Below are 23,978 nucleotides of genomic sequence, written 5' to 3' on the forward strand. Positions count from 1 at the left end.
CACGGTGGTTTTGATTTGCATTTCCCTGATGATGAGTGATGTTGAGCATCTTTTCGTGTGTCTGTGGACCATCCATATGTCTTCTTTGGAGAAGTGTCTATTAAGTTCCTCTGCCCGTTTTCTAATCAGATTGTTTTTTGGCTGTCGAGTTGTGTAGGTTTTTATATATCTTGGATATTGACACATGGAATATTTTTTTCATTGGATTTTACGTTATATCTAATTCTGCCCTGTGATTTTTTTTTTCTCTTATAGCACCCTGGATATCTTTCAGCATATACCTTTTTCCTCTTCCTTTTTTAATGGCTACCTGCATATTCTGACGAGCTTGCCTGAGGGTGGTCCCCACCCAACTCTACCCAGATTATCCCCCTTAACCTGTCCCCTCTGTTGAGAATCACAGTTTACTCCTTACACCGCACATGCTCACTAACCAAGAAAATCTTGTTGGCTTTGTTCATTGTGGGGCCGATGGGTTTGGGGGAGTGGTGGTAATCTGAAAGTAACCTTGGGTGCTAATCTCTGGGACCTCTGCTCATTTGCTTTCTCTTTTTACTTTTCTAACAGGACCAGTATGTTTTCCTCAACCAGTGTGTTTTGGATATCATCAGATCCCAGAAGGACTCAAAAGTAGATCTTATCTACCAGAACACAACTGCAATGACAATCTATGAAAACCTTGCACCAGTGACTGCGTTCGGAAAGACAAATGGTTACATCGCCTAGTTCCAAAGTAAAACCTTTCTGGAGTGAACCGGACCGTCACACCCACAGCGAAGGAAAATGCCCCGATGTCGACATGTTTTTATATGTCTAATATCTTATTCTTTGTTCTGTTTTGTTAGAACTAATTTGAGGGTGTGAAGCTGCACATGTAGAACATGACAAATGAGAAGTTGGGGCTGTCAGGGGCTGTGGATGGGTGTTGAGTTAATCAACTACATTCCTGAATACCAATGGGATGAGTTCACTTTTTTTTTTTTCTTGAGAATTATGGAACACCAGGAAAAGTGAGCTATGATTTTTTTTTTCTTTTTCAAAACAGATTCTTTTTAAAAAAGACTATTTTATATGATTCACATGCTAAAGCCAGGATTGTGTTGGGTTGAATATATTTTAAGTATCAGAGATCTATTTTTACCTACTGTATCTTGGAATCTAGCTGATGGAAAATACGTGATTGTGGATGATTATCATGTCGGGAGGGGTACGTGGTACCTCTTCTGCCTGGGTTTTCTATTTGAACATGTGCCTTTTCTGAATTATGCTTCCACAGGCAAAACTCAGTAGATATCTCTATTTTTGTATTGAATCTCATAATTGGAATATAAGGAATATTTAAACAGTAGTTTAGTATCTGAGGTTCAGCCTTCTCGGTAACATTCCTGTTCTCATTTGACTAGAGGAGGCCTCCCCGTCCCCCATGTTTCGTGCTCTATTCTTTTTTTCCCCTTTCTCTCCCGGTTTTCCCCAAAGACATTTCTGTTGGCCACATTTTCAGCCCATTGGTTGAGTGAGAGTGGAAACCAAGTATCACCTTGAGAATTTCTGGGGGTGGGGGAAAGCAGAGGAACCCTACAGTGATATAATCTCCTTCTCTTGTCCCTGTTTCATCCTTTTTTCTCATTTCTGTATTTGGTAAGAAGGATTATTTAAAGGTGCAATATGTGACTTAGTGATTCATGATGCTCTAGGTTTTTAGTAACGTTTTACTCAGGTTGGCATTTTATGTGCGTCTGTGTGTCCGTGTCTGTGTGTATGTATGTGTGTGTTTAAAAGCGTGGCAATCTGTGAACACTTCAGTGTGAAAACAGTGTCTGATTAATCCCTCCTCCCTCAAAGTCCACTGGCTTTAGTCTATCTGCAGTGACACATATCGGTATCTACTGTATATATATATACTAAACTCTTAAAACAGTCATTCCTTTGAATTGAGGTGTACAGAGTTTGAATTTGTATCAAAGATGTAATTATTTTTAAAACCTCTTTTCACTATACTGCTGCTGTAATTACTTTTGATTTTTTTAATGTAGATTAATTTTTTTTTTTTTTTTTTTTGCTTCAGGTGTGTATCCACCAAGAATTTCAGAATTTATGAGGATTTATTTTATTGGTACATAATCTGTAAACTTCTCAAGGCATTAACATGAAAGGGTTTGTTTCTTTTTATTTTATATTGTGGCTCAGGTTATATTTTGAAGAGGTTTTGAATTTATCCTCCTATAGGCGATGAAGTAGAGAAGGTCTTATGAAGGAATTACCAAGTCCCTGGATTCCTGTGGCCATTTTCCACAGTAATAAATCCTGCTGTAAATTCAGGACAACTGTGTCCTAGTGAAAATGGGAGCGGGGTCTTCTCCGGGTGCCCTGGTCACTCTTGACCTGGGGGAGCCCGTCTCCCGACGCTGCCGTGTTCCTCAACTTGCTAGCACCTTGAGAACTGACTGGACGTGCTAGTGGGTTATGGAGGGTGAACCACAACGTACTGAAAGCCCTTGATTCGGTTCAGAGGCTTAGCGCTTGTACGTCTTTTGTCCCCCTTTTCCCTTTGAGGTACTAAAAGGATTAAAAGGAGAGGAGGTGGTCGTGTCAGTGTCTGGGGAGGACTTACTTCCCACACAGAAATTGCACTTTTCGCCGAAGCCTTTGCTCTCTCTTGTGGCAAGCAGTTCATTCAGCATCAGGCCCTGCAAGGAATGGGTTGTACAGGCCTGGTTGGGCCATCTTGACTCCCCTTCAGAGGGGCCTTCGGCTCTTTAGGCCTGCATCAGGGAAGCCACGCCGTCCCGGGCTGTTGAGTGAAGCTGGCTTTGGGCAGATTGCTTCCAAACCTTCACGCTGGTCTGCCCCTCCACGCGTGCAGCTCTCAGAGTTCCATGATGGCATTCGGAGGTCCCTCCCCGGGGCCGCGGTTCTGTGGGTCATGCCCCTCTCCACTTTACTTGTCAGGAAGCCACTGGAATGGGGGTGTAGAAGTCACTTCTGACAAAGATGCTCTGCCCGGCCCTGCCTACATTCCCTGCCACAGAGAAATCGGAGGGAAGGACTTGGCTCCAAAAATTCCTTTAGAAGGCTAAAGCAACAAGAATTATAAACATATTGTGTAAAATCACACAAAACCCCAGAAACTCTCCTTCCTTCCGCCTGGTATGGGTTTGGGAAATGGGCAGGAGCCCCAGCTAAGCCACTCTCAGATGTCATTCCCAGTCCTGGGAGGAAGGCTCGTGGTAGAGAGGTCTGGATTCCACATGGCAGGTCATGTGAAGGTCACGATGCTTCTCCGCATCCTGAAGAGGGCTGGGTTTGGGGACCGGTGGGGGTGGTGAGGGTATTTATAGCACAGTGATTGAAAAGGGAAGATAATTGTGTAAATATAAAGGACACACGAGCTGGGGATTGGCCATAGAAAAGAGAAGGTGCTCTCGAGCTCCTGCCCCAAAGCCTCCCAGGAACGATGAACTAAAATCTGAGGAGTCCAGCAGAATTCGCGGAGATGGTGTGATCACCCCTGCTTTCCTATTTGCCGGTTGCACACAGAAAAATGGCCAGGGTGGGATTAGTTATCAGTGAAAGGCCTGAAGGTTGGTGGTCAGTTGGTCTGGGGGATTTGGGGCATCGGTACCCTCTCCCAAGAGTGAGGACGTTTGCCTCCAAAGGTAAACCTAGTGATGTTTGGCACCGGTGGGAAATGACATTTGGGAGTCTGTTCCCTGTGGGCACCTAGTGACCTCCGGTGGACTTTGGCAGATTTGACTGCACTGGAGTTGGGCTTCATCGAGCCAGAGGCTCGTTGGGGGTGGGGGCCACCTTGCATCTGATTCATGTTTGCTTTTCATCAGAGATGAAAAAGGCTGGCTTTCTTTTGCAGTGCTGGGTTGCACTTACTGCGCTAAACAAGGCTTGGTGACTATGTTGGTTTGCCTCAAAAGTCCAAGTTCTGCGTTTTCAGACTGTATAGCAGCCAAGTGTTCAACATACTGTAGCATTTTTCCCTTGGGGGCACGTATGAACAGGATGTGTTGATATGGACTCTAAAACTGTAATTTTCTTGTAACTATTTTGGAATGATGCATATTTCTAATGTTTGTTATACTTGTACAGAGTATTGCTGTTGGTTGCTTTTTTTTTTTTTTAAGGAAAAAATGGCCTGAAAAAAAAATTTTTTTAAAAGACTCACAAATACCAAATATAAAAAGTGTCAACACACGGTGCCTTTTGTTTCTTTTTTGTCCCACTTTTTACTTTAGGTCCCCACCGTTTTGTATCCTGAGCAGTGTACGGGCCTGTGTTTAATTGGGGCATTCTTTTTTTTTTTTTTTTTTTTAACGTTTATTTATTTTTGAGACAGAGAGAGACAGAGCATGAACGGGGGAGGGTCAGAGAGAGAGGGAGACACAGAATCTGAAACAGGCTCCAGGCTCTGAGCAGTCAGCACAGAGTCCAACGCGGGGCTCGAACTCACATACCGCGAGATCGTGACCTGAGCCGAAGTCGGACGCTTAACCGACTGAGCCACCCAGGTGCCCCTAATTGGGGCATTCTTAACAAAAACATGTGTCCCTTTTTGATTTTGTACATTGTGTTAGTTTGCTGGGGCCACAACAAAGTGCCACAGGCCAGGAAGCTTAAACAACAGGAATTTAATCTCTCTCAGTTCCGGAGGCCAGAAGTCCAAGATCAAGGCGCTGGCAAGTTGGTTTCCTCGGAAGCTTCTCTCTTTGGCTTGCAGATGGCCGCCATCTTCCCTGTGTCTTCACTTGGTCTTCCCTCTGTGTCCGTCTGTGACCTGATCTCCCCTTTTTATCAGGAAACCAGTCATAAAGGATTAAGGCCCACCCTAACGACTTAAATTTTACCATCGTCACCTCTTTAAAGACAGTACCTCCAAATACATTCGGAGGTACTGGGGTTAGGACTTTAAGCTATGAATTTGGGGAGACATAATCCAGCCCCAAACACACATCCAGGAGACTAAGCGAAGAGGAGACTTGGAAGAAGAAGTGAGTGTGCATCTGAGATGTGGCTGCGTGTGCTTTCACAGGGTCAGACACATGGATCTACAGATGGACAGACACTCCATTTGTGCCATTTGGTCGCAACACACATACCTTAGGCAAGTCCCCAGGATTTTCAGAGGTTTTTTTTTTTTTTTTTTTTTTTTAGTGATGGATTTGGGGAATCCCAGAATTTCTGGGACACTGTAGCAATCTGGACAGTTTTTGAGTGCCAACTATGCACCAGCCACTATCCCTTAGTGCCTGTGATGCACCAGCCACTCTGCCTCTGTGGCTGGTAAAGCAAAATACCGGGTTCAACCACAAACAAAAAGGACAAAAACCTTTGCCCTCATGGAGCAAAAACAGGAGGCGGAAACAGATCCCCCTCTTTTATGTGAATTATTTTATGTAAATAAAAGCTTTAGTATGTTGGGTCATGCAGGTGTAAGGAAAACCAGCATTTCACCCTCGGAGGCATGAACTCGTGGCTGTCACACGGCAGGCGGTGCACACCCCCATGCCAAAGAGAGAAAGCTTTCCGGCGCGTGCTAGGCGCGCATGCCTGTGTGCGGGGAGACTAGAGGCCGTTCCCAGAGCCGCGGGGCACACGCCGCAGGCCGGCCAGGGAACGAAGATGAATACAGCAGAGGTCCTCGCGTAAGAAGCCGCCCCAGGTGCCTCAAACCCAAAAGGAACGCACGAGGTACCAGGGAAGGTTTAAAGGCACAGGTAACCGGATTCCGGAATTACGGGTGGTGGTTTTCGAGCGAGTCTTAAGCGGAATGTTCGCAGGAGGAGAAGGGGGGGCGTGAAAAGCCCACGCCACGTTGGGGGCGTGAAAGCCCAGGCTTTGCGCCCGCGGGGACCCTGCGCGTGTCGGGGAGGCCGGAGCGGGAGCACCGGAGGGTGAGCGCGCGGGCGGCGGACGAGCCTGGAAGGGAAGAAGCTCCGGGACTGTGTGTGGTCGCCTGAAGCAGTCTCACGCCTGACACACTTCTCCAGGTGTGCGTGTACATGATACGTAAGTAACCGCGTGCGCGGGCGCGCGCACACACACACACACACACACACACACACACACACACAGTTTACCTTCACTATTTTCTCTGGATGGAAGCTGCATGGTGGTCACGTGGTGTCACACGGGCTGGAAGGAAGGGCACCTACCAGACGCTGGGCTGGTGGAGGGGAATGGAGCCCTGTTAGTGGGAGCCAGGGGTAGAATTTACCACACAGAACAGGGCACGTACAGCCCTTTCAGTGGGGAGACAGGGTTCCCCGCCGCCAGGCCCCACTGGGTCCTCAGCAGTGGTTGGGGGTTCCTCCAGGACCTTGCTCATAGCCGGCTCCTGCTGTCTCTCCCTCTTAACCCCCCCCTCCCCCACTCGCCCCCCCCCCCCCCATCCTCCTTGCCTCTCCCAACCATCTGGAGACTGCGGCTAAATGCTGGCCTGCTTGCCAAGTGCAAAATAACTAGTAACAGTTCCAGCCCATGCCTGAGCTGTTGACTGTGAAATGCTGTGTTGAAGGAAGGTCAGTTTTCCAGGAAGGCTACTGCTGGTATGTCCAGGTCTGCCTGAGGCCACGACTGTAATTACTTTTCTCCTTAGGCAAGAAAGCACAGATCTGGAGCATATTACCGTTTAATTATTCCTGGTTGAGGAGAGAAAGTATTTTGCTTTACAAGCGATGCTTCCTGATGGATGTATGGTGGTAGACAGGTCCGAGTTTGGAGGCCTGAGCTTTTGTTCTTCCCCTGCCCGAAGGGACTGAGTGGAAATCACAAACTTTCCTGCTTTTGATAAGCGTTAGGTGGCCGAAAGCTGAAGTTCTCCCCGAGTGTCAGGAGTGGAGTCTGTGGGCCTTGTTGAATATACAACCCTCGTGCCTAAGCAGAGGTGGGTGTGGGTTGATGTCTTGTTGAAGCTGGGGAAGTTTAAAGACCCCAGCCCCTACGAGGGCATCTTCCCAAGGGTGTTTTGAGCCCCGATCTCATCTGGCCATCACACCTTCAACTGGGAAGTTTCTGGGCTTACTTACCCTCATGTCTCAGACTCTGCCTCTCAGCAAAGAGGAGGCTTGAAGGTAAGTTCAGAAAGAATAGAGATGACAGTTCAGATTTTTGCAAATACGAATGTGGTTAAAATTTTGATGCTGTAACACTCAGCATATTGCCTGGGATGCATGAAACGTCCAGTAGATGGTAGCTGTTCATTTATCAACTTAAATTTTATTGATCATCTGTGGGCTGGCAGTGGGCCCTGGGTATGTACAGTTGAGAACAAAGCAGGCATGATCGCTGCCCCTGTAGAATTTTAGGGCCTACTGGAGAGTCAGGAAGTTTAAAAGGGATTAAACCTACCCGCTGACACATTGCAGCTAGACTGAGAAAGGATTGGAAGGGAGTGGCAGAGTGTGCCAAGGCCCTGAGGCAGGAATGAATTTGGCACTTTGAAGAGGGATCCAGGAGACTGCAGTCTCTGGAGCTTAGCTGAGAGGGGACCTAAGAGCACAATATGAAGCCAGAGAGGTAGGCGGGTGATCGGGTCCGACTTCGTGGAGGATGACGATGGGCCAGTACATTCCTCCTCCCTTGTCTCTGAATCAGCATGAGGTCAGGCGATTTGTTTTGGTCCGTCGATGTGAGCAGAAGTGACCGTACTGGTCCCGAGCCTAGATCATAAGACACTTCGGTTGATTTTGCTCACCCTCTTGTGCTTCAACCATTGCTATGAAAAATACCCCCGCTGGGCAGCTGCTGCCCTGTGAACCTGAGCCCTGGAATGAACACTTGAGTAGCAGAGTTGCCCCACCCAAGCCCAGCTGGGCTGTGCCTCGGAACAGAGCCACCTGGGTCCAGCCCTGCCTAGTTAGCTGGTCCCTGGCTGACCTACGATTCCATGAGAATGATTTACTCCAGGAGAATCTATGACTTTGGGATCTCTTATTGTGTTGCATTTTTGTGGCAATAACTAAAACAGCCTCACAGCTAGTATTTGGTGGAGCTGGGATTTGAATCAACTCCGAGGCTTGGTTCTTAGTCGTCTCTTTCAAGAGTAGAAGATTTCATTTAAAATAGTCTTTTTTTTTTTTAAAGTTTCAATTTTAATTTCAGTTAGTTAGCATGCAGTGTTATATTAGTTTCAGGTGTACAATATAGTAATTCAACAGTTACATGCATCACCCTGTGCTCATCACAAGTGCCCTTCTTAATACCCATCACCTTAAAATAGTCCATTTCTTAACCAGGCATTTATAAACAGAACCCGGAGGTATCTATCAGCCTAAATTTTTTACTTTCTCTCAATGACTACCCAATTAGTTAAAACCTAATTTTTTTCTCCTTGATGAAAAAAAGTAGCTACAACAGAGTTTTAAATACATTTGTCAAGTTTTACAAAGTTCTTTAAAATGAGCGTGAACCTGAGGTCGGTTTTGAGTCCCTCTTGCTGCTAGCAGTTTGTCAAAAAACGTTAAGTTTTTGGACGTTAGGTTCTGAGCAGTAAAGCTGGAGGAAACAAGGGGGCACCTTCGTGCTTCTGGCTGAGTGTTGCCCTGCCAGGGAGCAGGGCTGGTTGACATCTGGGGAGCAGAAGGAGGAGGCAAGTTTAGTCCCTGGTCTCAAAAATTCTGACAGCTCATCCATCCCTTCCGGGGTTTCACAGCTCCTTTCTGGAGCTGGATGTCAATCTCTGGGACTTCTGAGGAAAATCATCCTAGTCACTTTCCTGAAGGCAGGTAAATCCTTGGACCCCAAAACTGAGAAGCTTTGGCTGGGGCAGCCATTTCGGATGTGGCCACTAGATGGCGCCAGAGGACTGGGCGGAGGAAGCCATTCTTGGTTCAACTGTGGGAGGGGGATGGAAGAAAATAGGATCCTTAAAGTAACTAGAAGGCAGAGAGGGGATGCCTAAAAATCAACAGGGTTGAGGAAGTGCCCTTGCCAGCACTCTGCAGCTTTCCCCCTTATAATTTAGTATACAAAAAATTTAGATAAAAAGAAGGGGGAAAATCCCGTGTGGTCTCCAAGCAATAAGATGGCCTCCAATGATACTTAACTCTCTGGTCCTCATAGCCAGGTGGTCCCCTTGGGCCTTGTACCAGGGTTGGTCTGTGTGACCAGCAGAATGTAGCAGAAGTGATGGTGTGTTGCTTCTGAGATTAGGTCGTAAACATCTCAGATGTTTAGGTTGTAAACATCTCTGCAGCTCACTCTAGCGAGCAGCCCTGGGAGCGGCCCACGTGGCGAGGAACTGAACCTCTTGCCGGCAGCCAGGTGGTCTTGGAAGTAGAGTCTCCAACTCCAGTCAGGCCTTCAGATGATTGCAGCCCCGGCTTATAGCTGACTGTAGCCTCCTGGGAGACCTTGAGCCAGACCTGCCAGCTAAGCCACTCCAAGATTCCTGATCCTCAGAAACTGCTTTGGAGTCAGACGGACCCGATTTGCCTGCGATTCTGTAGACAAGTCACTTCGCTTCTTGGAACCTCTAGGTCTTTGTGAGAATAATAGCATTTACTGATAATGCGTGGAACATAATAGCGTTTACTCATAGCTTTAAATGAGATAATTTGTTCAAAATTCAAGTTTAACTGCTAGCTGCTTTTCTGTATAGGCAGAGGCAGGAAGTTTCCTTGGAGTAGATGTCTTTGTTCTGAGAAGTTAATGGAGCGCCCTGCTTAGTTATGCAGATATAGTTAAGTGTAGGAACCTTTTGTTATGATGTCTTTCCTGAGGCAGAGCACAAAGTACCTCTCCCCTTGGTATGCACAATTTTGCACACACAGCAAGGGGCTTTCTGGGAAGGAAGGACTGAAGCCCCTAACTTTTGGTCTCTGAGATTTGCAATTAAGGAAACCTGTTTTGGTGGTTCCTGGTAACATTGACCATGATCCATCAACATGAATGAATATTAAAAGCTGCAAGAGGGAGCCCTCCATGAGGGAAAGAAGGGCCAGTGTTGGTGATGTAGGTTCAGCACCAGGGTTTGTGTGGGGGCTTGATTTGTACAGCATGTGCTGGCTGTACCAGCCATACTGGACCCCATGACCTTGGGACTCAAGTGTGGAGTCCGACCCTGCCATGGTGAGGTCTAGACCTGGGCGGTAGACCCACATCCATCAGATGACCCAGGACCAATTACATGGCAATGACCAAAGACAGTGCCTGGTCAGATTTTTAATTCCTCTCTTCCTACATGGCCTTTGGCAGCAGCAGTCCTTTGGATTGAGAATTCCTCAGTTCTTGGACAATTTGGGATGGAGAAGGGGTCCAGCATTATGTGGGGAGATAGTGGACTTCTGTTAATAAGGCAAGTGTGGCCTTGAGCTATTAGTTGTGTAGATAAAAAATGTGATTTCATTTGTATTTTCCAGATGGTGAGCTAGAGTGTATGACTTGGGTAAACTAACTGCTGTTATAACCAACAAGTCCCAGAATCTCAATGGCTTAATAGCCATGTCACAATTTAAAGTAGCTGGCACCATTCAAGGACCCAGGCTGGTACAGGTTCCATTCTATCTCACCCAAACCTATGAAGGTCATTCAGAGTGTTAACTTTCTAGCTGGCAGGTGAGGAAGAGAACGTGGAAAACAGTGTGTGGGAGGTTTTTTTTTTTTTAAATATTTTTTTCCTAATGTTTATTTTTGAGAGAGGAGACAGAGTGCAAGTAGGGGAGGGTCAGAGAGAGACGGAGACACAGAATCTGAAGCCGGCTCCAGGCTTCAAGCAGTCAGCAAAAGCCTGACATGGGGCTTGAACTCACAAACCGTGAGATCATGACCTGAGCTGAAGTCGGAGGTTCAGCCAACTGAGCCACCCAGGCGCCCCTGGGAGGTTTCTATGGGTCAAGTTCAGAAATGACATATATCGTTTTCAGCCACGTTCCATTGACAGGGAAACAGCGTTTAGCTGGGTACCCAGGAAGCAGAGGAGAACTGAGGGTGTTGGTGAGTGCTGGTGTTCTGTGCCATATTGGGCAAGCCATAGATACAGTGCTTAGCATAGTGCCTGGCACCTAGCAGGTATTCCATAAATGGTGGCATCTTCCCTCTTTCCAGAGACACCTGTGTGGGGAAGGAGTAGATGGGAAAGAAATGGCCTCTGTGCTTCTGCTTGGGCATGGTGACCCAACTGCTTCTAAATGTCTTGTTTTGTGGCTCTAACAGGGGGACTGGGGGGTGCTGAGTCCTGGTTTGGGTGTACAGTGTGGTTATAGGAGGAGTCTGGTTCATCTGTGTCCTCACGGCCTCCAATCACGCCTTTAATTACTTGCCTGTAGCTCCTGGGGATCTCAAGGAGGTCAAAGAATTCCCAGCTCTGAAATCCCCCCAAGGGATGACATTAATTTGCTTCTTTGCGAACTTTTCCTAAGTCTTTGCCTCAGCTCCTTGGAGTATAATTAGTTGCCAAAGACTGTCATCATGCCACAAAGCTGGGTGCGGGCCACAGAAAATAGATCATAGATCTCACGGAACAGGGAACTAATTGGCTCTTTTCCTTCCCTTGATGATGATTGTAGCAGCAGAGAACTTTTTCTGCTAAATAAGAAGAGGCCGGATATCTGAGTTGTGGAGAGTTAATGGAAACAATTGAGAATACATGGATTTGAACAAGCTAGAATTATTTTTTTTACATCTATAGTATCATGTTTGCACAATGGTTTTTAATGTGCTTTTTTTTTTCTTTAATGCTTGATATATTTTGAAGCTCTTTTAATAGCAGTATACATAGCCTGTGTCTATTAGTCACCTTGGGCTGCCATAACACATACCATACTGAGTGGTTTAAACAACATGAATTTATTTTTCATAGGTCTGCAGACCAGAAGTACAAGATCAGGGTGCTGGTGGGGTTGGTTCCCTGGTGAGGGTTCTCTTCCTGGCTTGCAGAATTGCTTTCTAGCTGTGTCTTCACAAGGCCCCGGGGGGGGGGGGGGGGGGGGGGGGGGGGGGGGGGGGGGGGGGGGGTGGGGATGGAGGGGGACCCAGTGCTTTCTCTCTCTTCCTCTTCTTAGAAGCTGCTAATCCTGTCAAGAGGATCCTACCCTCATGATCTCATCTAACCCTAATTACTTTCCAAGGGCCCCATCTCCAAATACCATCACGGTCCCGATGAAGATTAGGGCTTCAACAGATGAATTTCTGGGAGACAGTTCTGTCCATAGCACCATTCATTTTTTTTTTTTTTATTTCTTTAAATTATTTTTTAATTTCAGCTTTATTGAGGTATAATTGACAAATAAAATTGTAGGATATTTAAAGTGCACATTATGGTGATTTGATATACATATACATGTACATTTGGAAAGGATTCCCCCATGTAGTTAATTGATAAACCCATCATCTCACACAGTTATCTTTTTTGGCTGTGTGTGTGTGAGAGCATTCAAGTTTTACTCTCAGCAAATTTCACTTACACTAAACAGTGTTACCAAATTCAGTCACCATGATTTACCTGAGAACCCCAGACCTTATTCTTCTTACCTTCCTATAGGTGAAAGTTTGTTTCCTTTTATCAACCTCTCCATAACTCCTCCTCCCCCCCCCCCCCCACCAGTCTCTGGTAACCACCTCCTACTGTTTCCAGGTTTCTACTGTTTCCATGAATTTGACTTAATTTTTTTTTCTTTTCTTTTTTTTTTTTTTTGGTTCCACATATAAGTGATACTATGCAGTATTTGTCTGACCCACCTCATTTGGCATAATACCTCAAGGTCCACCCATGTTGTTGCAAATGGCAGGATTCCGTTCCTTTTTATGACTCAATATTCCATTGTATATTTGTGTACCCCGTCTTCTTTATCCATTCAACTGTTGATGGATGCTTAGGTTATTTCTTTGTTGGGAGAGGTTTTTTTTTTTTTTTTTTTTTTTTTTTTTTTTTTTTTTTTTTTTTTTGAGAGAGAGGGTACAAGTGAGCAAGGGCAGAGACACAGGGAGAGAGAATCCCATGAGAGGCAGAGAGAGAGAGAGAGAGAGGGAGGGAGAAAACTGGGGCTCACCCAAAGTGGGGCTTGTGCTCACCTGAAGTGGGGCTTGAGCTCACCCGATGCAGGACTTGAACTCTTGGATTGTGAGATCATGACCTGAGCTGAGGTCAGATGTTTAACCAACTGAGCCACCCAGGCACCCCTTTTTTATTATTTATTATTCTTTTATTAGAAAGAGCGAGTGAGCAGGGGAGAGGGGCAGAGAGATTGTGAGAGAGAATCCCAAGCAGGCTACATGCCAGGCATGGAGTCTGACCAGGGGCTCGATCCCATGACCCTGGGATTATGACCTGAGCCAAAATCCAGAGCCAGACACTCAACTGACTGAGCTACCCAGGTGCCCCTGTTGGGAGGTTTTTGATTACTGATTCAATCTCCTTATTAGTAATTGGTTTGTTCAGATTTTCTATTTCTTTATGTATTGGAAGGTTGGAAGGTTGTATGTTTCTAGGAATTTATCCATTACTTTTAGATTGTCCAATTTGTTGGCATGTAATTGTTCATAGTAGCCTCATAATCTTTTGTATTTGTGTGATATCATTTGCAATTTCTAATTTTTTATTTGAGTCCCATCTTTTATTTTATTTCGTAAGTCTTGCTAAAGACTTACGACTTACTTGTTTTTTTTCAGAAAACTACTTCTTAATTTCATTGATCTTTCCAATTGTTTTTTAGGTATCTATTTCATTTGTTTCTGCTCTGGTCTTTGTTGCTTCCTTCCTTCTACTAATTTGGGGTGTTGTTTCTTCTTTCTTTTCTAGTTTTTTGAGGTATAAAGTTAGGTTGAGATTGTTCTGTTTTCTTAAGTAGATATTTATTGCTAAAAACGTCTCTCAGAACTGTTTTTGCTGCATCCCATAAGTTTTGGTATATTGTGTTTCTGTTTTATTGACTCAAGATATTTTTAAAATTTCTTCTTTGACCCATGGGTTATTCAGTAGCATATTGTTTGATCTCTGTATATTTATGAATTTTTCAGTTCTCTTCTTGTAATTGATTTTTATTTTTTCTTTTATTTTATATAATTTTTAAGTTTATTTATTATAAACTTATAATAATAAGTTAATTATTCTCTGAAGGGCAGAGAGAGAAGGAGAGAGAATCCCAAGCAAGCTCCGTGCTGACATCATGGAGCCTGATGCAGGGCTAGATCTCATGATTGATTATGAGCCAAAATCAAGAGTCGGACACTTAACTGATTGAGCCACCCAGGTGCCCCTTGTAATTGATTTTTAGTTTCATACCATTGTGGTTGAAAAGATGCTTGATATGATTTCAGTATTCTTAAATTTATTACGACTTGTTTTGTGGTCTCACATGTGATCTCTCCTAGGGAAAGTTTCATGTGTCCATGAGAAGCATGTGTATTCTTTTGCTTTGGGATGGAATGTTCTGTAAATGTTACATCCATTTGGTCTAACATGTAGTTTAACTCCAATGTTTCCTAATTGATTTTCTGTCTGGATGATCTATCTATTGATGAAAGTGGGGTGTTGAAGTCCTCTACTATTATTTTATTGCCATCTCTTTCTCCTTTCAGGTCTTTTAATATTTGCTTTATGTATTTAGGTATTCCTATGTTGGATGCATAGATATTTACAAATGTTATATCTTTTTGTTGCAATGACTCCTTTATCATTATATAATGACCTTCTTTGTCTTTTATTATAGTATTGGGCTTAAAGTCTGTTTTACTTAATATAAGTATAGCTACTCTTGTTTTCTTTTGGTTTCCATTTGCGTGGAATATTTTTTTCCATTCCTTCACTTTCAGTGTGTGTATCATTAAGCTGAAGGGAGAATTTTGTAAGCAGCTTATATTTGGGTCTTGTTTTTTAATCCATTCTGCCACTCTGTATCTTTGATTGGATAACTTAGTCCATTTACATTTAGAGTAATTATTGATAGGTATGGACTAACTACTGCCATTAATTGTTTTTTGGCTCTTTGTAATTCTTTTCTTCCTTTCTTCTTGTCTTGCTCCCTTGTGATGATTTTCTGTAGTGATGTTCCTTTCTCTTTTGTGTATTCACTACAGGTTTTTGCTTTCTGGTTACCATGAAGTTTACATAAAATATCTTGTGTTTATAATAGTCTATTTTAAGCTCATAACAACTTAAGTTCAATTATATACTAAAGCTACATTTTTACTCCTCCCCTCATTTTATGTTTTTGATGTCACAATTACCTGTGTATCCATTAACAAATTATTGGAGTTATGGTTATTTTTAGTACTTCTGTCTTTTACCTTTATACTAGAGTTGTAAGTGATTTACTACCTACTGCCATTACGGCACTGGAATATTCTGAATTTAATTGTATTTTACCTTTAGCAGTGAGATTTATACCTTCATATGTTTTCATGTTACTAATTAGCATCCTTCCAGTTTAGCTTGAAGGAACTCCCTTTAATATTTCTTCTAAGGCTGGTCTAGTGGTGGTGATTCCTTTTGCTTGTCCAAAAAACTCTTTATCTCTCCTTCAATTCTGAAAGATAGCTTTACCAGGTCGAGTATTCTTGGTTGGTAGTTTTTTTTCTTTCAGCACTTTGAATATACCATGCCACTGCCTTCTGGCCTGCATAGTTTCTGTGAAAAATGTGTGGATCATCTTATGGGGGTTCTTTTATATGTAACATGTCGTTTTTCTCTAGGTGCTTTAAAGTTTGTCCTTAACTTTTGATAATTTAGTTACAAAGTGTCTCAGTGTGGGTCTCTTTCGATTCATCTTATTTGAAACTGTCTGAGTTTCCTGGGTCTGGATCATCTATTTTCCTTCTCTAGGTTAGGGTAATTTTCATGATTTCTTTGAAAAAGCTTTCTGCCCCTTTCTTTCTCTCTTCTCCTTCTGGGACCCCTGTAATGTGAATATTGGTCTGCTTGATGATATCCTATAGGCCCCTCATGTTATCTTCTCTTTTTCATCCTTTTTTCTTTTTGGATGAATTCTACTGACGTGTCTTTGAGTTTATTGATCCTTTCTTTTGCTTGATGTAGTCTGGTATTGAACCTCTATTGAATTTTTCAGTTCAGTTTTTGTATTCTTTAGCTCTGTGATTTCTCTGGTACTTTCTTATATTTTCTTTTTGTTGAAATTCTCACTTTGTTCATGCATTGTTCTCCTAACCTTGGTGAGCGTATTTATGACCATTATTTTGAACTCTTTATCAGATAAATCACTTTATTTCATTAAGGCCTATTTCTGGAATTTTATCTTGCTCCTTTGTGTGGCACATATTCCTCTGTTTGTCTGTTTTCCTTGACTCTCTGTTGGTTTCTGTGCATTAGATAAAAGAGCCATCTCTCCTAGTCTTGATGGAGTGGTGTCTTGTAAGAAATGAACCTAATTATTCAGCCTGGCCTGAGCTTTTGGTTTTCTCTCAAACCTATGTGCAAGATGCTTTCTTTGTGTTTAGTGGCTTTCAGTAGATGAGGGTGAGCCACGACCTGTAAGTGTCCCAAAGGGGAGGATCTCATCAAGAAACAGGCTGATTGAAAGCCAGACCCTTAGGCAGCAGCTTTTAAAGTATATAAATAAGCCTCTTTCAGGAAAGACTGGGAAATGGGCATTTCTGTCTGTTTCCTTTGTGCTAGGACCTGGTTAAGGAGTGTTTCTTTGTTTGCTGCAGTCCTATGGGACCAGTGAATGCAAGCCCCACTGCCCACAAGAGTCAGGTGATTGAGGGGGACATACTCTGGGAGCAGCCACAAAACCTGGGGCACCAGATAAGCTCCTGCCAGGGGGACACTGATGACCTGGAATGGACCAGGGAGAGAAGGTGGAGATAGTGTCCACTGGCCTTCTTGGTCTTTAGGGAGGATTGCAGTCAGCCCCTAGATGTGTGCTAAATTAGAAGCCTGAATCTTAGGCGTTGGCTTTTAAAGTATGTAAATAAGCCTCTTTCGGAAGAAGACTTGGAGAGAGGCATTTCTGTCTGCTTCCTCTGGCTGAGCCTTGGGGGACCACCCACAGTGTGTCCTCATGAGCCCGTTAAGAACTGTTTCTTTGCTATAATTTTGTGGGTCTCATGGATGCAAGCCATGTTGGCTTTCAGAGCTCCATACCATTGGCAGAATGCTTTCACCTTCACTTCCACGCCATTCAGTTCTCTATACAACCCTGGGAAGTAGTAGGAAATGTAGTTTACCTCCATTTTAAAATGAGATAAAAGACCAAAGGTTAGCAAGATCAATGTCAGCATTTGTTTTTGGTATCAATGCTGTATGTTTTAATATTATTCTAATATTATGGTAATATTTCTTCATATTCCTTTATTAGAATATACATGCCTGACATTCCACATCGCTTGGAGGCTATTAGAGGCAATCGTACTATATGTTATGAAATGGACTGTGTTTGGGTGTCAGATTTCTCTGCATAAACATTGAGTGCACTCAGGGCCATGAGACTATCTCTTTGCCTAAAGTCAACTACTAGTGACTGGTAGAATGTGTCCTTCGAAGTAGGTCTTTAGATTTCAAATCCGAGGCTGTGCTATATTGCACTGTTTCTCATGGGATGAAATTTAAGAGGTGATGACTGACTTGTTTCCAGCAACCCTTTCCGAAACTGGTACAATGCAGGCTATACCAGCCCCACTAAGCTTCACACCAGAGTCCCTCTTATTTCTGTCCAACAACCTCCCGACCCACAGTCTTTTCATGGCATTTTTAACCTCTGTGTTTCTCAGGGTGTAGATCAGAGGGTTTAACATGGGTGTGATGATGGTATAAAACACAGCCACCATCTTGTCCTCAGTAAAAGTGGTGGAAGGCCTTAGGTAGATGAAGAGGCAGGGGACAAAGAACAAGATCACCACTGTGATGTGGGAAGCACATGTAGACAGGGCCTTGCGCCTCCCCTCTGATGAGCGGGTCTTAAAGGAAAGCAAGATGACAATGTAAGAGCCCATAAGAGTGACAAAGCAGCTCAGTGAAATCATGCCACTGTTAGCTATCACAATGAGCCCCACCATGTGTGTCTCTGTGCAAGCCAGCTTCAGTAAAGGGTGGACATCACAGAAGTAGTGGTCAATCAGGTTGGGGCCACAGAACGGCAGTTGTACAGTGAGGATGGTCTGGATGAAGGAATGCACAAACCCTCCTAACCAACAGGTTACCAACAGTATAGAGCAGACCTTCCGGTCCATGATGGTCATATAGCGCAGAGGCTTACAGATAGCCACGTACCTGTCATAGGCCATCACTGTGAGAATAAAGATCTCTGTGCAGCCAAACAGATGGCAGAAGAAGAGCTGGACCATACAACCAACAAAGGAGATGCTCTTGACTTTGGCTTGGGAATCAATAATCAGCTTGGGGGCTGTAACAGAGGAGTAGCAGATGTCGACAAAGGATAGGAAGCTGAGGAAGAAGTACATTGGAGAGTTGAGATTGGGACTCCTTTGAATAGTCATTATAATGAGAAAATTTCCAGTCATGAGTGTCATGTAGAAGAGTAAGAACAGAAAGAAGCATAGTTGCTGCACTTTCTCATTTTGGGAAAGACCCATGAAGATAAATTCTGTAACATTATTTTCCATGGAAACTAGGAAGCTCGCAAGAGGGAACTACAGTGTGACTTTACCTATAGGAAAAAAGTATGAAAGACAATTAGATTTGGGCACATGGTACCATAACATTGTTATTTTTTTTTAAAAATTATTCTCTGGGGCACCTGGGTGGGTCAGTTGGTTGAGCGTCTGACTTCAGGTCAGGTCATGATCTCGCGGTCTGTGAGTTCGAGCCCCGCGTCAGGCTCTGTGCTGACAGCTCGGAGCCTGGAGCCTGCTTCAGATTCTGTGTCTCCCTCTCTCTCTGCCCCTCCCCCACTCATGCTCTGTCTCTTTGTCAAAAATAAATAAACATTAAAAAAATTAAAATTATTCTCAAAATTTGTCACTTAAGGTATTGGTTTGGTTAAAGTATGTTTCTTGAAATTATCAGAGATGGGGGACTGCGTGGGAGGAGAAAGAGAGAGAGAAAGAGAAAGGAAAAAAAAAACTTTGACAGGCTTTAAACAGATTTAGGAATACAGTCTAGGCTCTCCTCCTGTGTCAGTAGTCCAAATTATTGTTGCTCTGGAATTTAAATTAAATCTCTCTGTTAAATTAAGCCTCTGAGTGGTAACCCTCAGTCTCTTTACTCCAGGATGCTTTTCATCCTTGTTTTAGTTGATGTATGGAATTTACAAAAATGCACACACACACACACACACACACACATATTTGCGATCATAAGTAAGTCTTAAAATGTACACTTTGAGTCAAATCTAGGATGTAACTAGCTTTTTTTTTTTATGTTTATTTTTGAGAGAGAGAGAGCACGAGCAGGGGAGGGGCAGAGAGAGAAGGGGACAGAGGATCCAGAAGCAGGCCCCACGCTGACAGCAGCGAGCCTGATGTGGGGCTTGAACTTACAAATCGTGAGATCATGACCTGAGCCAAAGTCAGACGCTCAACTGGCTCAGCCACCAAGGAGCCCCCTAACTAGCCTTTTTATGAGACCCCTTGGCTTCCCAAATTCCTGATAGCCTGATTAGCTTTGTTGTATTTTAGATTATTCTAGGACTTCACTCTTTGTCATTTCTTATATGTCTGAAAGTCAGGAAAAATGCATAGAGGCTTCACAGAAAGGGACTGCCACCTGCAAGATCCTCAAGACTTCAGATCCCAGTTGACATTAGTTGTTATAAAGTATGGAGAGGAAATAACTCTTGAGTAGGTTTAGATCTTTTAGATCTTAATAATAACCAACTGTGAGTTCTGGGGCAAGTTACTTAACAATGATAGAGACCCAGTTTCTCTGGCCATTGGTGTAACCTCTACATAAACACCAGAGTCTCCTCTGCTTTAGCCTTATGTCATGGAGTTTGGGGTCATCCTTTCATTGTGTTGTGTTGTGTTGTATTTACTTACTTGTTTTTACATTAAAGAATGTTTATTTTTGAGAGAGAGAGAGAGAACACATGAGCAGGAGAGGGGCAGAGAGAGAAAAAGACACAGAATTTAAAGCAGACTCCAGGCTCTGAGGTGTCAGCACGGAGCCTGATACAAGGCTGGAACTCATGGACTGAGAGATCAGGACCGGAGCCAAAGTCAGCGGCTTAACCAGCTGAGCCACCCAGATGCCCCCGGGATGATCCTTTTAATACAATGAATCACTGTCACTGAATGTAGTTTCTTTGTTTCATTATCTGTGTTTTCCTTTGAACCAAAAGGTGTGTGAAGGTGGGGACAAGGTGTGTCTTTATTTTTGTGCAGCCGGAATGCAAATGTTCCTTTCCTTAGTTTGACCATTTAAGCCTCGCTTTCTTCATCCTTCAAATAGAAATGCTACTATCCACTTCAGAGAATTATTTTCAATACCAAAGCTAGCCCTGCATATAGTAAGCACTCACGGAATTATGCCCTTTCATTTTCCAGCCAGGTTGCCAGTACTTAAGACATTTTATAATGAAAAATTTCAAACATACACAAAATGGAGATAGTTGTATTATAAGCTCTCATACACTGACCACTCAGATCAAAAAATGATTCATGTTTTACTACATTTGGATCATCCATCCCTCTTTTTCACTGGTTTGCCAGGTATCTTAATGCAATTTCCAGTCGTCATGCCATTTCAACCTCTACATGGTTCATTATCTGTATCTCAGGAGCTTTCTTATGTGAGCACAAACGCCATGATCACATCTAACAAAATAACCAGTGGTTGCCTGATATCAACCCATTCATGGTCTGCTGGAGCCATGTTTTGTTCTCATCTCTCCTTTATTGTGCTTAGTTGAGTGCTCACCATGCATGCTCCATAGGCCAGGGTAGTTCACTGTGGCCGCTGTGCACCTGCGATGTGGATAGTGTGACTAAGAAACCGATGTTCCAATTTTGTTTAAGTTTAAATTTAAAAAAACATAAAGCAATGTAAAGTATTTTCATGTAATAAAATTTTGGATAAGATGCGTTAAACAAAATATTATTAAAATTAATTCCACCTATTTGTTTTGCTTTTTTATGTGGCTACCGAAACATGTAAAATGACAATGTGGCTTGTATTGTGTTTCTATCACACAGTGCTCTACTAGGGGTTAGGCTCTGGTCTAAGTGCTTAATCGTACTATCTAATTTGTTTCTTGTAATTATATGAAGTATGTAGAACTATTCCTATTATTCACAAAAGGAATAAAACCCAGAAAAGTAAACTAACTTTATTTATAGTCGTGTAGCTAGTCATTGGTGGAACACAGATTCAACCTTGATAAATTCTCTTAGTCTGTGCTACATTATGTCATAAATGTACAATTTCCATTGGCATTTATTTTAAAAATACTGATAATTCTTTTGGGATCTTCTTTATTATTTTAATATTTCTGGGATATGAATTGTTACTTTAATTAACTCCAAACAAAACTTAACCAAGATAGACACCAGTACTCTGATAAATTAGTGGAGTCCTGATGTCTGTGTTCTTGGAAGACCCATAGGCCTTACCACCAAACAGTAGTTTCTGCTACAGCATAGGCACAGTCTCAGAAAATGGTGCAGATTGTGGAAAAGCATATTCAAACTCTGCCATTTCTCCTGCCAGAGTCTAGGACTCAGTAGGATCCTCTGTCTCACCTTCCCTCCCCTGCCACTGTCACCTGCCATGTGGTGCTGGGCCTAGACATAGGTTATTCCACAGTCTGGAATGCATTACTACCTTAAAAAAATTTTTTTTTATATTTATTTTTGAGAGAGAGACAGAGTGTGAGCAGGGGAGGAACAGCGAGACAGGGAGACACAGAATCTGAAGCAGGCTCCAGGCTCTGAGCTGTCAGCACAGAGCCCGACTCGGGGCTCGAACTCATGAACTGTGAGATCATGACCTGAGCTGAAGTTGGCTAGTTAACTGACCAAGCCACCCAGGTGCCCCTAGAATGCATCACTATCTTTTAACCTGTAGTAGGATAAGGACAGAAGCAAATGGATGAGGGTTTAGGCTTCACCAAATGCTAAATTTCAGTGCCTTGACTAAATGCTGACTCACGAAAACATTTGTCCACAGACATTTCTTGAAAGAGGTAGTAGCTTTCTAAAAGTCTGCAGTAAAGGCATTTGCTGACCCCTTCAGATGTCCTCTGTTTCTTTCTATCATAATATTTAAAATCACTGTTTTGGGGGCACCTGGGTGGCTCAGTTGGTTAAGCGTCTGACTTTGGCTCAGGTCATGATCTCATGGTTCGTTGAGTTCGAGCCCCATGTCGGGCTCTGTGCTGACAGCTCAGAGCCTGGATCTTGCTTCAAATTCCATGTTCCTTCTCTCTGCCCCTCCCTTGCTTGTGCTGTCTTTCAAAAATAAAAAAAGAAACATTAAAAAAATAAAAAAAATAAAATCACTGTCTTTTAGACTACTTGTGTGTCTCCCCCAATGGACTGTGTGTCACTTAAATGCAGAGTTCATTCCTATTTGTATAGGTTTTCAGAACTTGACCCTAGGCCAGGGACATATGTTAGGTATTCAGTAAACTTTGTAGGAGGAAGAGAGGGAGAGGGAGAAAGAAAATGAGAGTTACTAGTTTATGAATCCTTCTAGATGGTCTAGCTCTTGTCCAGCATAGAATACTGCTTAAAAACACAAACTCTTATCAGATAGAGCTGGATTTTCAACCCCTGGGCACGCCAATACCAACTGTGTTGCTAGTAAGGTTAGCTATTTACTTATTGTCCTCATCTCTAAAGTACGGATAAATAGTTCCTGCTTCATAGAATTGGTGTGAGAATTAAAATAGCTAATGCATGTAAAGCTTAGCATAGTGTCTGGTCCATTAGAAGTACTTATGAAATTTTAATTATTGTCATTTTTATCCTGTACATTGTTAATATGGGAAACATGAAGCAAAGAAGAAAGGTGATAAAAATGATTTCACTTACCTGGAGAGTATGAAACTCTTCCTTCCCATCATTTCCTACTTCTGAGTCCTATGAATCCTCTACCTAGCTGTTACCCCTCCAAACACCATTCCTATTCCAGTAGTCTCATATTTCTGTGGTCAGTGCATAACATATACGAATAACATATAGTATTTCATAACATATATGAAAAAAATAGTCTGTCTCCCATTTATTGCTTAAAATTTCTGTCTGGGTCATAAAGCAAAGTTATTTGTCTTGGAGCCTGAAGCAAACCTAAGTTTACGTTAAGTTCTTGGCAGGTGTTCAGTAAACAACAAGGACGGAGGAAGTATGATAGAAACGTGTGACTTTGGGGACCATCCTGAAGGTTAACTTACTCTCTTCCTGACATCCAGCGTTGTCTTCCAGCTTGGTGTAAATTCAGGCAAAGGCTTTTTCATATCTGAATTCTATGGCTTGGGAAGGAGAAAGAAAAGCCCCATGATACTCAGAGGATACTGTGTTCTGCATCACTGTTTTAAGCTATGAGCTCCCATGAGCCTTCAATTGGCTTCCCCTGTTGAAAGTTCTTACCAAAGATACAAATAACTTTACCCACTTCATCGTCCAGGTGTGGGGCCCACTTGGGAGAGGACTTTTTAGAATGAATTCCCCTGTTTTTATGGCCACTGGAGGTGGATCATCCTAGATTTCCTGTCTGATACTCATCCTTTAATCCAACAACAGTGGATTCCATTGATTAAGCACTTAATATGTGTCTTCCATTATGATAAGCACTTTATACACATTTCACAGTTTTTAGAAATTTTTTATTTTATATTTAGAGCCTCAGTTGAGTTGAAATGAAATAATCATGACTGTTGTTTGAGGTTCACTATCTCCATTTTTTAATATATGACTTCATACTTCACTGTCAATTAATTTAATGAATAAAATATCTGTAAGCCAATATATAATCCAAGTATTAAACATTATGGATAAATAGAATCTACCTGTGCATGCCCTTCTCTAGTGCATCCCATTGCCTATTCCTGAATGCCAAAAAGTTAAATATATTGTAAATTATGTGTATGTTAGTGTGTTTTAAATTTGAATTTTGA

At 42.9% G+C, this 23,978-nt stretch overlaps 3 protein-coding genes across 6 annotated transcripts in view; 2 read left to right on the forward strand and 1 right to left on the reverse strand.

Moving 5' to 3' along the window:
* The window catches only part of PTPRJ (protein tyrosine phosphatase receptor type J), a 168,934-nt gene extending 166,616 nt beyond the window's left edge, over nucleotides 1-2,318 (forward strand). The window contains exon 24 of the mRNA XM_042904241.1: nucleotides 568-2,318. Coding sequence (XP_042760175.1) covers nucleotides 568-726 — 159 coding nt within the window. The 3' untranslated portion in view covers nucleotides 727-2,318. The remainder of the gene's footprint in view (nucleotides 1-567) is intronic.
* Nucleotides 2,319-5,143: 2,825 nt separating this feature from the next.
* Nucleotides 5,144-23,978, forward strand: part of LOC122199693 (olfactory receptor 4B1-like) — a 52,631-nt gene continuing 33,796 nt past the window's right edge. For all 4 annotated transcript variants that reach the window (XR_006193599.1, XM_042904965.1, XM_042904967.1 and 1 more), the window contains exon 1: nucleotides 5,144-5,726. The gene's annotated coding sequence lies outside the window, so the exon portion shown is untranslated. The remainder of the gene's footprint in view (nucleotides 5,727-23,978) is intronic.
* On the reverse strand, nucleotides 16,197-18,543 carry LOC122199695 (olfactory receptor 4S2-like). Its single transcript, XM_042904970.1, has one exon. The coding sequence runs from the start codon at nucleotides 18,526-18,528 to the stop codon at nucleotides 17,512-17,514; it is 1,017 nt and encodes a 338-aa protein (XP_042760904.1). The 5' UTR covers nucleotides 18,529-18,543; the 3' UTR covers nucleotides 16,197-17,511.

The sequence above is a fragment of the Panthera leo genome, chromosome D1, assembly GCF_018350215.1.
Source record: "Panthera leo isolate Ple1 chromosome D1, P.leo_Ple1_pat1.1, whole genome shotgun sequence".
NCBI classification, from domain to species: domain Eukaryota; kingdom Metazoa; phylum Chordata; class Mammalia; order Carnivora; family Felidae; genus Panthera; species Panthera leo.

Excerpts from the sequence above, each read along its gene's own strand:
- LOC122199695 (XM_042904970.1), bottom strand. The coding sequence starts at position 18,528 with ATGGAAAATAATGTTACAGAATTTATCTTCATGGGTCTTTCCCAAAAT.